The sequence below is a fragment of the Salvelinus alpinus genome, chromosome 37 (genome assembly GCF_045679555.1).
Source record: "Salvelinus alpinus chromosome 37, SLU_Salpinus.1, whole genome shotgun sequence".
Taxonomy (NCBI): Eukaryota; Metazoa; Chordata; class Actinopteri; order Salmoniformes; family Salmonidae; genus Salvelinus; species Salvelinus alpinus.
The window spans coordinates 3,774,934-3,788,339 of NC_092122.1; the positions used below are offsets into that span (position 1 = coordinate 3,774,934).

Consider the following 13,406-nt stretch of genomic DNA (forward strand, 5'->3'; position numbering starts at 1 on the left):
GGATTGGCACACAATCAGTTTTGGCCTCCATATTATACTATTGATAAACATTATTGGTCGTTGTGGCGTAATTTTCCCCTCTCTCTCTGGGTCTGTGGTCACTGATTATTTCATCCATCTGTGACTGATTAACAGCGTGAGAGATGAAAAAGTGGTCAGTGCTATCCAGTCACCTTGGGACGTCCCTACCCTAACCTTAACAATAACCCTTACCTTCTTCTTCTTGCCTGTGTGGCAAAAACGTGCTGTGTAAGGTTTTAGCAGATTACATTTTTTCTAGAGTATTGAAATCAGTCAATAATAGTTCATGTCAAATGCTGCTAACACTCACCCCAGCAAATCTGAAGGGTGTTCAATGATACTTTAACAGCCACATTGTGTTACATTAAGTGTTTGTTTGCATGTTTTGTACGGTAAATCCAGGTGTTAAAAAAATATACAAAAATACATTCTTACATCATACAAAACAGAACGCAGGTATTAACGAGGAAATAAATGGTAAATCCAGGTGGTGTTTCGTTCCCATGGCATAGGGGTGACATGACACTCCCTTCAACTTGGTAAGTACTTAAATATTAACACAGCTCTATCCAACGAAAATTATGGAATGAAACAATTTATTTTCATATTTCCATTCAAGTGTGTTTTTGTATCTACTTGTAGTTTTGAACCACTCCAAGCCAGAAGAGGGCGCTAGAGGTTCAGATTGCAACTCTTCCCACGGTCCCGCCAGTCACTTCTGATTTGATGTAGTATTGTGATGTGAAACCAAGATGGCGTCTACCGAAAGCTAGTTACATTTGTATACACATTTTTATTTAACGCATAATGTTTTTAAATTTTAGTTTGTTCTATGCCAGTACTAAATGAACAATACATTCTGACAGAAATTCAGTTTGGGCCGAGAGTGGTGTTGCTAAAAATGGATGGCTAGCTAGCATGATAGCAGTAGTATCTAGCTAGTATGCGACCAGTTTAGTAACTATTATATTCACAAGTTAACTCGCTGTATTAGCTATCCTAAAAGCATGACGGAGGCTCCGCGTGAGGACGAACTGCGGCCGTTGCCACGTGAGCGGGCGATTCTGGAGAGTTTCTTCACGCAGCTCGGAATGTTCTCGTTCGACCGAGCGAAGGACTATGTGGAGAAAGAGAAGGACAGCAGCAAGAGCGCAGCGGCCATCTGGGCCGCTCTCCTCACCGCCTTCGCACACCTTTCCGCAGCGGAGAAGGCCTATCACAACATGACGTTCCTGGGACAAAAGCTGGGTAAAAAGTACCCCATGTAAACACGCACGGACAGAAAATGACCGTTTTGTTTCACTACAAAACATTTACATTTACATTTAAGTCATTTAGCTGACGCTCTTATCCAGAGCGACTTACAAATTGGAAAGTTCATACATATTCATCCTGGTCCCCCCGTGGGGAATGAACCCACAACCCTGGCGTTGCAAGCGCCATGCTCTACCAACTGAGCCACACAAAACTCATTGGTGTGGCAAAATGACACCCCTCGGTGCAATTACTGTAACCGATTACAAGGGTGGAATAATTTGTGGGACGTTCCTACAGGAATATGTTCCAAAAACTTAGTAAATAACAAGGTTGTCAACAAACAACGCATACAAAGTTGTATAGCGGCAGAATAAGATACCAGGTAGGGAGTGGGCTATTTAAGTTTTTCACTCACCACGTTTATTCCGTAAAATGTCTGTCCTGAGTTGATGCCTATTCGTCAACTAGTTGAATTGACGATGCTACTTTGTATGCGTTGTTTGTTGGCAACCTTGTACTTTACGAAGTTTTTGGAATATATTCCTGTTGGAACGTTCCACAAATTATACCCACCCTATCACAAGTGGGACTAGTCTCACCATGGTGTTATTATCCAGGCGAGAAAGTCACGTTCCATAATAGAACGTTGAAGTGTAGGTTTCTAACAGCAGGTGGCGATACAAGCCCACATTTTTATGACTTGTGTATTCAGCAGCTAATATCACGTCGATATTATGGGGGTAGGAGGAAAAAGTACAACTGGATAAAGGATTTCCTGTTTGGAAGGTCTATCCAGGTGAGGGTGGGAAAGTCTCTATCAAGCAGCTACCTGGTGGATAACGGTATACCGCAGGGGAGCGTGATTAGACCTCTGTTCTCAATTATGGTCGAATGATGTTTACTCTCAGGTATGGCCGGATATTGGGAGGTCGTTATTTTCAGATGATGGGGCCTTATGGAAGAGAGAAGAAATGTGCCATACATAGCCAACAAGGTACAGGAAGCAATTGATAAGGTAGCGCAGTCGGGATTAAGGTTCTCTGTAGAGAACTCACTTTACCAGGAGGAAGGTGGGAGATGTGGTATGCTTGAGGAAAAAAACTTGTAGAGGATGGGGTCCTTCCAGTTTCTTGGGGTGTACTTTGACACGAGACTGACCTGGGCAGAACACATTGACAGCGTGGTGGAAAAGTGTAAGAAGGTGCTAAATGTGATGCGCTGTCTGACGGGGAAGGAGTGGGGGGCTGGGCGTTCCTCATTGAGGACCATGTATGTTGCATTGATCCGATCTGTAATAGACTATGGCAGTATAGCTTATAGTTCGGCAGCTCGGACCTCATTGGAAAGGCTAGATGTCAAACAGGGACAAGGACTCAGAATATGTAGTGGGGTGTTTCGCACGTCCCCAGTGGCTGCACTACAGGTGGAGATGGGGGATATGCCATTGCAGATTAGGAGACAGCAGCTGGCAATGAATTATTGGGTCAACCTACAGGGACATGGGGTGTCTCATCCTGCAAAAGGGATTTTACAGGCATGCTGGGAACATGATCGAGGACAGAATATGAGCTTTGGGTGGGTAATACCCAGGCGAGGGGGAGATGGGACTGTATGGAAGGGAGTTTAGTCCAGTGGTAGCTATTCCTGTAAAACCACCACCCGGCTCCAGTAGTTGATCTAGAAGTGTTGGAGAGACAACAGAAAGATAGAGAGCGTGTTGATCCATCTGATTTGTTTAAGAGATGTCTGGATACTGTGTGTCAGGATTTTGTGGCCATTTACACAGATGGTTCGAAAGATCCAAGGACAGGATGCACTGGGTCAGCATTTGTAGTGCAGGAATGGGGGGGGGTATGCCAGTCAGGAAACGTATGTACAGATCATCTGGCTGTATATACGGAGGAGCTGATGGCCATACCGTTGGCCTTGAAGTGTGTGGAGGAAGTCAATTATTTAGCTCAGGTAGCAGACAAGACCTGCTTTGAGATACTACAAACCCATGGCAGGATAAAACAGATGGTTATACAGGTAAGATTTACTTGTGTCCCAGCCCATGTGGGGTTGGAGGGGAACGGGGCAGTTTATGTACTGGCTAAACAAGCACTTAGTCCTAGAGATGTTTGATGTTGTAGTTTCAATGAGCAAGGCAGAGGTAAAAGCCTGATATGAACAGTGATGGTGCAGAGATGGCAGGAATAGTGGAATAGATACTAACGGCAGGCATTTATTTCAAGTACAGAGGAATGTCAGGGGAGGGGAAGACAGCAGGAAGGGAGACTATTTTTACAAGATTAAAGGTGGGACACATCCGGTTGAATAGGTCCTTAAATGTGATAGGAAAGCATCCAACAGGAAAGTGTGATTATTGCCAGGAAACAGAGACAGTTGAGCATGTATTGCTCCAGTCTGGGCAGAATCGGAGGGTAAGAGAGAGGATGAGATCTAGTATGAGGGAGAAGGGGATACAGGAAATTAGTTTAAACGCTCCAGTACAGTAGGTGGCGGCAATGCACCATAACGTTGGATGCCAACCGCAGATAAACTCACCGAACAAAAAGACAGCACATCGTGTCTTCCCCACTTTCTGAGGGGTCGGCTGAAAACGGATGTTTCCGTTTTCACAGATACAGTATTTAACCTAACTTCCATTTCCCCTGAAAAAAGGTTGTTGGGACTCCGCTCTGGTGTGTTTTTACGTCAGCTACGTTAGGCTATAGCTCCCCAAACAACAATTTCCAACATGGACTGTTTTCTCTATGTTGCTCCAATATGTTAATCAGGATCATAACCCACTCTTGCAGGCGGCCAGTCGTTCTTCAGCCGCAAGGACTCCATCCGCACCATCTACACCTCCCTGTTCAATGCGCTGAGGAAGGTGGTTATCATGGGGCGCCACGCCCAGCCAGGCTCCGCACCCTCCCTGGAGGACCTGCTGTCTCATCTGTCGGAGCAGCTGTGCCACTTCACCCAGGCCCGCATGGAGATGGCTGACCTGTACGAGAAGATGCACGCGCTGGGCAGCCAGAAGAACGTCAACTCTGAGGAGCTGGTCGCCACCCTCGAGGCGGTGGTGCAGAAATACAGCTCTAGGTGTGTTAGACGTGTCATGTGTGTAAGCTCAGCTGTGCGTGCAGGCTGTAATAGTGTGTGTGGCTGAGAAATTGCAGGAAAAAAGAGACGGCAAGCGTATGCGGGGGAGCATGACGGGAGGGAGGGGTGGGGAGCTTTCTGCTGAAATCAGCAGATATCAAATTTAGCTCAGCCGGAACCAAAGCAAGCCCAACACAGAAAAGCCCACTGTGTGGCTGAGTTGCAGTTCACACTGCAGCGAGTCACAATCTGGCACACACGGGTGGTTGTGCAGTCAGGGGTGAAGGTGACTCTCTCGCACAGCAGTCGACACTGCCATGGAACGTAATCAGCATTGAGACTACACAGGATATTAACTGCTAATCAGGGCCAGCACCTCCACACCCAGTCGCCACACCCTTAGCATCACAGAACACCAGAAACATCCAATACTGTTCCACGGCCACAGTCCATCTCTTACAGTATATTAATCAGCATTAGTACTAATAAGGCTATTTATCATTAGGATAATTGGTCTTACTGAATAGTGAACACAATTGATTCGTAGTGGAGTGTGATCAGTTTTTAGACTGCCATCTGACACCACCAGCATTTCTCCCTTATATTAGAAATAGCTTGCTCTCCAATGACCCCCTCCATCTCCTCCCCCCTCCCCAGATTCCACCACCCCGTCCTGGGCCGCTTGGAGGGGGGCTTCCAGACAGAGGTGGATGTGGTGACACAGCTCCTGCGCTGCCAGGCCCAGGTGTCAGAGTGGCACTTTCTGCCCGCCCTGCTCAGCCTGCATGGGGCTAGCTCTAAGCTGACCGCCTGGGGACAGCTCTTTCAGCGCCAGAGGGAGACCCGCAAGCACCTGTTCGGAGGCCAGTCCCAGAAAGCCGTGCAGCTGCCCCACCTGTACGTGTGGCTGCAGCGCTTCCAGGGGGCGCTCCTTGCTAAATTCAGCTTCTACTTCCATGAGGCGCTGAGCCGCCAGACGGCGTCCGCAGACATGAAGGCCCTGACGGCACGCACGGCCCCTGATTACCACGGCAAGATCTGTTCGTTTATCCGCAAACACGATGCCAACAATGTCTCGCTGGTGTTCGACAACCGCGGCTTGGACAGCTTCCAGGGCCACGGCTACCACCACCCGCACTCGTACCGCGAGGTGCCCAAGGGGGTGGAGCAGTTCCCCGCCGTGGTGTCCCTTCCCGGGGGCGAGCGGCCGCTCACGCACTGGCCCAACGTCATCATGATGATGGGCGACTTCGAGGCGGAGCTCAACACGCTGGACAAGGTGGTACACTTCTATGACGACAAAGTCCAGAGCACTTACTACCTGACCAGACCGGAATCACACTTCACCCTGGTGGTCATCTTCGACGGTAGGAAGTCCGAGAAGGACTTGCACATCACCGCCTTCCTGCAGGAGATCTCTGGCTCGCTGAGGAACTCCAAACCATTCAGCACCCTCAAACCTGGCTCCAAGGGCTGAGAGAGAGAGATGCCCTGCTTCATATACATCATAAACTGACTGTGTCCCCATAAGGGGTAGAGGGGTGTGTGCGTGTAACGTTATAACAGAGAGACGAGGCATTGTTCCAGTTCCATAGACCGGATGAACAAGTTGTCTAATCATTAGGAAAGCTTCCAGTGACATTTTTGCAACGTTCTGATTGGTTTTAGCTTCTTAAAATGGGCGGCCAGGACCTTTTGCTTCATTATTTGAAATATAATTAGAACCTCAACATTAGCTTGTTTTAATTCAGAGAATGGCTTCAACCCGCGGTCTAACTGTTTGTTCTGTTGAGCATCATGATTTGAATCCTTTAGTTTGTTTTGTAAAATCAGTTCCAGACCAAAAGAGATGCGTCGCTGACGCAGTGTGGCCTTCTCACAGTGAACTGACTGAGACATTTGACCTGATTCTATTCCATCACAGGTTAGACAACTTCCTACCCGTCAGGGATATAATGGTGCTATGTACTGAAAAAGCCTTTGCTTAATTTGTATACTTTTGTTAACATCGATGTTTGTTTACCGTCAACAGAAGTGCTTAATTAGTTTTTTTTACGGAGGTCATCCTCTATTTAGTTGTACTTATTTATCCGTTTAATTCCCAAATGACTGTAGAAAAAAGCTTAACGTGTAGAAAAGCATGACGTGTGTGTGTGTAAGAGGTGATGTCACACGTTTCAGAAGCTTCTTAAGACTGAGACATTGCTGAGTGTTCAGACGGCCAACTGTAGCACATCTCCATCCCAGCCCCACACCCAGCAGGTGATAAACAAGGCAATAATGAAGGCTCGACTATGCAAAACGCACTTGTTAGTTTCTTCCCTTTTTTTTTTATTTATAATATAAATACAACATCGATACTATGCATTTGGCTATAAGAGCTCGTCTTTAGGAAGCTCAGGAGTTTCAGATACAGCAACACTAACAGACAAAACCATTTCCTTTAATTATCAGACACATTCAGAGAGAAGCCAACACCCCTTAAAATGCACCTGTTCACATGTTATAATGCTACATGCCAAGTACACTATTTTTCCTATACATCAAAGTGCAATGTCACAATAGATTAACTCTAGGATTCATAATTCAGTCTTCTACTAAAACATTTGGATTATTTCATTCTAAGTGCTGCTGCTCTTCGTTCAGGACATGCGTGAGTGGATTACAACTCCCCACAAAGACAAGGGTAAAAAAAGGCACTTTCACATTGACACACACAAACCGATGCACACCCATAGCCCATTCTCGGAGACACACATCCCCAGGACTCCTCAAACACACACGCACACACAACAGTTCCCGACCCAGTAAAGAGGACACATTCAGTGTGCTGTTGTTCAAGTGTATTTTGGGCATTTACACCCAAGAGCCCCACCCGGTTTGCTTACTGTGAACTTAAGGTTATTTAGTGACTTCAGTGTAACACAAACAGACACACTATATTCCCACACACAAACTAAGTGCCAGCACACACGCACCCCTGTCCTGCACATGTTCTGGTACTAAAGGCAGACATGAATAATCCATTTTATCCACCATCGCACTTACAAAGGAACAGAACGAGGGCAGGCAGAGGAAACACACACAGACAAACAGGGCAATGGGGAAAGAAATCACACATACCCAGGCTGAGGGAAACGTACTCTACAAACTCCTAACCCACTGTACCTCCAAACGATTTCCCCTGGCCTGAGTGTGTGTATCGGTTGAACACAAGAGAAGGCTGTTTTCTAGTAGTGAGGGTTAACGCCACCGCCGGCCCTGTGACATTAGTGCCCACTGAACATTCAATAGAGAGTTGAACAGTCGTAATTAAAAAACATTCATTAAAATAGCTGAACATTGGTTAAATATAATGTGAGTTTTGTCACCAATGCCTCGAGAGGCTTCGGTTGAGGCATTAGTGAGCTTAGCAGCGGAACCAAGTGAAATAGAAAATAATAAAAAAGATCAGACATCCGCCCTTGTTTCCACACTGTGTGAGCCTCCCTTTACCCATCAGGCACCTCATCACTCCGCATCGTCCCTTTCTTTTGCTTCGCCAATGAAAATCGCTTGTAGATACAGCAGCCAATTGAACTACACTAAGAATACAGCAGCCTTTTGGTGATAGACCTTCATTAGCTGAAGAGCCTATTGTCATTACATAATCAACGTTCACATCACTGAAACTACATTTCACTTGAGAACTACACTTCCCACACATCTGTGACTACATCTCTTTTACAGGATAGGGTTCTGCTTTCTTTAGCTGATACTTTTTTTCTTGTACTTCTCCCATTCAGCAGTCCCATTTTACATAGCTACCCTTTGATAAATGCTTCGATACATGGAGAAAGTTAACTCCTATACACCAACAAGAGTACACACCAACCTGACAACACACATAAATATGGTATATCATGTATTATATTGTATTACTACATAAAACCCTTTTAGTTTCAGATCTGTCCTACCGCTTTCTACCCTTGTTCAGGTTTCTAAACAGTAAGCAGGTACCCTGTTCTCCTATTCTTTATTTTGGCCCGGGTTGGCCTGGTTTGGCTCATCACATGGTGCAGGACTTGTCCAGCAGCGGGGGCAAAGGGGGGGTGTTGCTCTTGGGGGGCACCAGGGGTTTGGGCCTCAGGGCTGGGGGGCGAAGTGGAGCCCCCATACGGAGTGGAGTCCCCATTACGGGCTTGAAGGAGCCCAGGGTGTCGGGGGAGGGGTTGGTGGATCGGAGGGGTGCGGGAGGGGGGCCAGGGAGGGGAATGAGGGGGCTCAGAGGGCTAAGGGGACTCGGGGTACCAGGAGTCCCTGGGGTGGAGGGGGTGCTGTGGGGGCTGGGTGACTCGGAGGAGCAGGCTGTGATTGGGCTGTTCTTAACCTGCTCTAGAGTGTCCAGGACCACGTCAGGAGCCGGTCTGCAGCCCCCACGCTCCATCTGCTTCAGCTGCCCCAGAGCCACACTCACACTCTCTTCTATGTCCTATGGAGAGAGGGGATCGAGGCAGGGTGGAGGAAATAGAGAAAATATAAGATGAAGTGTAGCTTGATGTGTGCAGCAGGTGTCTGTCTGCAAGTACAGTTGATGTCGGAAGTTTACATACACCTTAGCCAAATACATTTAAACTCACATTTTCACAATTCCTGACATTTAATCCTAGTAAAAATTCCCTGTCTTAGGTCAGTTTGGATCACCACTTTATTTTAAGAATGTGAAATGTCAGAATAATAGAGAGAAGGATTTATTTCATCACATTCCCAGTGGGTCAGAAGTTTACATACTCAATTAATATTTGGTAGCATTGCCTTTAAATTGTTTAACTTGGGTCAAATGTTTTGAGTAGCCTTCCACAAGCTTCCCACAATACGTTGGGTGAATTTTGGCCCGTTCCTCCTGACAGAGCTGGTGTAACTGAGTCAGGTTTGTAGGCTTCCTTGCTCTCACACGCTTTTTCAGTTCTGCCCACACATTTTCTATGGGATTGAGGTCAGGGCTTTGTGATGGCCACTCCAATACCTTGACTTTGTTGTCCTTAAGCCATTTTTTCCACAACTTTGTGGTCATTGTCCATTTGGAAGACCCATTTGCGACCAAGCTTTAACTTCCTGATGTCTTAAGATGTTGCTTCAATATATCCACAATTTTCCATCCTCATGATGCCATCTATTCTGTGAAGTGCACCAGTCCCTCCTGTAGCAAAGCACCCCCACAACATGATGCTGCCACCCCCGTGCTTCACGGTTGGGATGGTGTTCTTCGGCTTGCAAGCCTCTCCCTTTTTCCTCCAAACATAACGATGGTCATTATGGCCAAACAGTTCTATTTTTGTTTCATCAGACCAGAGGACATTTCTCCAAAAAGTACGATCTTTGTCCCCATGTGCAGTTGCAAGCCGTAGTCTGGCTTTTTTATGGCGGTTTTGGAGCAGTGGCTTCTTCCTTGCTGAGCGGCCTTTTAGGTTATGTCGATATAGGACTCGTTTTACTGTGGAAATAGATACTTTTGTACCCGTTTCCTCCAGCATCTTCACAAGGTCCTTGGCTGTTGTTCTGGGATTGATTTGCACTTTTCACACCAAAGTACGTTCATCTCTAGGAGACAGAACGTGTCTCCTTCCTGAGCGGTATGACAGCTGCGTGGTCCCATGATATTTATACTTGCGTACTATTGTTTGTACAGATGAATGTGGTACCTTCAGGCGTTTGGAAATTGCTCCCAAGGATGAACCAGACTTGTGGAGGTCTACAATTATTTTTCTGAGGCCGATTTCTTTTGATTTTCCCATGATGTCAAGCAAAGAGGCACAGAGGTAGGTAGGCCTTGAAATACATCCACAGGTACACCTCCAATTGACTCAAATTATGTCAATTAGCCTATCAGAAGCTTCTAAAGCCATGACGGAATTTCCCAAGCTGTTTAAAGGCAGAATCAACTTACTGTATGTAAACTTCTGACCCACTGGAATTATGATACAGTGAAATAATCTGTCTGTAAACAATTGTTTGAAAAATTACTTGTGTCATGCACGAAGTAGATGTCCTAAATGACTTTCCAAAACTATAGTTTGTGGAGTGGTTGAAAAACGAGGTTTAATGACTCCAACCTAAGTGTATGTAAACTTCCGACTTCAACTATATGTGTGTGTAACTGTGTGTGTGAGAGAGTACCTGTGCCAGTGTGTCTGGGTCCAGGGTTCTGGAGCTGAAGCCGTGTTGCCCGCTGCTGGAGCGCCGGATGGGCGTGTCTTCAGGCCGACGCAGCGAATCGTGGCGGCTCACGGTAACCGTTACCGCGGCAGTGGAACGGCGACGACGCTCGGGGCTGTCGAGAGGCGGGGTTAAGCCAGTGCCCCGCCCCAGAAGGAGCTCCCGCGGGCTGAAGTGACCAGTGACCGGCGGCGAGTTCCTCTCCAACACACCCACGTTACCATGGTCTTTAGAGCGACCGAGGGGGCGGCGGAAAATGTCAGTCCGCTTCCTGCGGTGGCTGCTGTTGAGAGACGTACAGTATAGACCGTTAACTAAGATTAGCGCTTGACTAAATCAATACACTCCACAAACCGCTAGCTTAGCGGTCTGTGGTGTGTTATTAACTACTGACCTGTTTTTTTATGGGGTGGATCAGCTTAATATTGCAGATAGATTGTCGCTTCCATCAATGTAATTGTCTGCATCATTTCCAATCCCCCATACTTTTTGGGTAAATATATATATTGATATACATACCATACATAAACATATACCTTTTTAGAATTTACCTTTATTATTTATTCCCCACAAACCCTACCACCCCTCCCCCAATTAAGTAAACTATTAAACAATAACACTTAGGCTTCTACTTCCAGCTTATACATACTATACACATTTTACAGACAAAATAGTTATATTTTGATTGTTTTTAGTCATGGCTTTCCTCTATTTCTGATTTCCATCCAGTTTGATTTCTATTTGCAACTGTTATTTGAAAACCTCTGAACCTATATACATTTTATAGACCCTGTATGTTTTACATTTGTTATCTTGTTATTAGTCCCACCCTTCAGCTCCATTCAACCCCTCCCAACCATCTCTTAGAAATCCAATATTGGATGGTGTTATTTGCCATATATTTTTCAACTGTGCCGTGATCCTTCACAAATGTACTAAACCTTTCTATTCTCATAGTTTCTACAGATTGTAAATGAAAGATTAACATTTTTTCTAAAATAATTATATTATTTATCAATTGACTGACTTTTAAAATCACCCAGTATTTGCAGTGTTAGCTCTAGGTAAATGTTGCAATTCTTCAGCCATTCCTGGACCTGTGACCAAAAACGAGCTACATATGGACAGTCGCAAAATAAATAATCAAATGACTGACTGCCTCGCAGCAAAATCTGCAGAGCTGGGAAGATTGTATCCCATATATATATATATAAACTCCTCAAAAAAAGAAACGTCCCTTTTTCAGGACCCTGTTTTTCAAAGATATTTTGTAAAAATCCAAGTAACTTCACAGATCTTCATTGTGTTTTTCAGAGTCAGGAGAAAGGCCTCTTTAGTGTCCTAAGTTTTCATAACTGTGACCTTAATTGCCTACCGTCTGTAAGCTGTTAGTCTTAACGACCGTTCCACAGGTGCATGTTCATTAGTTGTTTATTGTTCATTGAACAAGCATGTGAAACAGTGTTTAAACCCTTCACAATGAAGATCTGTGAAGTCATTTGGATTTTTACGAATTAGTCAAATCAAATTTTATTTGTCACATACACATGGTTAGCAGATGTTAATGCGAGTGTAGCGAAATGATTGTGCTTCTAGTTCCGACAATGCGGTAATAACCAACGAGTAATCTAACAATTCCACAACTACTACCTTATACACACAAGTGTAAAGGGATAAAGAATATGTACATAAAGATATATGAATGAGTGATGGTACAGAACGGCATAGGCAAGATGCAGTAGATGGTATAGAGTACAGTATATACATATGAGATGAGTAATGTAGGGTATATAAACATAAAGTGGCATAGTTTAAAGTGGCTAGTGATGATACATGTATTACATAAAGATGGCAAGATGCAGTAGATGATATAGAGTACAGTATATACATATGAGATGAGTAATGTAGGGTATGTAAACATTATATTAAGTGGCATTGTTTAAAGTGGCTAGTGATATATTTTTACATAAATTTCCATCAATTCCCATTATTAAAGTGGCTGGAGTTGAGTCAGTATGTTGGCAGCAGCCACTCAATGTTAGTGGTGGCTGTTTAACAGTCTGATGGCCTTGAGATAGAAGCTGTTTTTCAGTCTCTCGGTCCCTGCTTTGATGCACCTGTAATGACCTCGCCTTCTGGATGATAGCGGGGGAACAGGCAGTGGCTCGGGTGGTTGTTGTCCTTGATGATCTTTATGGCCTTCCTGTGACATCGGGTGGTGTAGGTGTCCTGGAGGGCAGGTAGTTTGCCCCCGGTGATGCGTTGTGCAGACCTCACTACCCTCTGGAGAGCCTCACGGTTGTGGGCGGAGCAGTTGCCGTACCAGGCGGTGATACAGCCCGACAGGATGCTCTCGATTGTGCATCTGTAGAAGTTTGTGAGTGCTTTTGGTGACAAGCCGAATTTCTTCAGCCTCCTGAGGTTGAAGAGGCGGATAATACTGCATAGTTTCCTAGGAACGCGAAGCGAGGCGGCCATCTCTGTCGGCGCCGGAAGTTAATTATCTTTGAAAGACAGGGTCCTGAAAAAGGGCTGTTTCTTTTTTTGCTGAGTTTATAATTTAAAAAGCAGGTTGCTAGGTGTAGGCAAAACCATCATCAAATAGGTAAGCTAGGATATGACTAAAGAGTTAATCAGGGTGATTTTCCCATGGTATTTTTGCTAACTTTCAGTAAAAATGTATTGTAGTCAGATCATTTATTTATTTTGGGATATTTATTTTGAGTATGTCCACATTCCCATCAGACCATTTTATTACATGGTAATGTAAAAGTAGCATTTTTTTTTGGTGATCCAATACGTAATCATATCATCATTTGGTTTTAATCCAGAGAGGTTAGAAA

At 45.1% G+C, this 13,406-nt stretch overlaps 2 protein-coding genes across 3 annotated transcripts in view; one reads left to right on the forward strand and one right to left on the reverse strand.

Annotated features, from left to right (window-relative positions):
* Positions 1–727: 727 nt before the first annotated feature.
* LOC139565948 (KICSTOR subunit 2-like) lies at positions 728–6,674 on the forward strand. Its single transcript, XM_071386658.1, has 3 exons — positions 728–1,269; positions 4,080–4,368; positions 5,026–6,674. The coding sequence occupies exons 1-3, from the start codon at positions 1,029–1,031 to the stop codon at positions 5,843–5,845; spliced, it is 1,350 nt and encodes a 449-aa protein (XP_071242759.1). The 5' UTR covers positions 728–1,028; the 3' UTR covers positions 5,846–6,674.
* The window catches only part of LOC139565947 (SLIT-ROBO Rho GTPase-activating protein 1-like), a 29,176-nt gene continuing 22,444 nt past the window's right edge, over positions 6,675–13,406 (reverse strand). Inside the window, exons 22-23 of one of the 2 annotated variants that reach the window (XM_071386657.1) lie at positions 10,525–10,843; positions 6,675–8,839 (exon numbers count right to left, since the gene is read on the reverse strand). In XM_071386657.1, the coding sequence (XP_071242758.1) occupies positions 8,417–8,839; positions 10,525–10,843 (742 nt within the window). In that variant the 3' untranslated portion in view covers positions 6,675–8,416. Of the gene's footprint in view, positions 8,840–10,524; positions 10,847–13,406 lie in introns of both variants that reach the window. The other variant, XM_071386655.1, reaches the window with a different exon arrangement.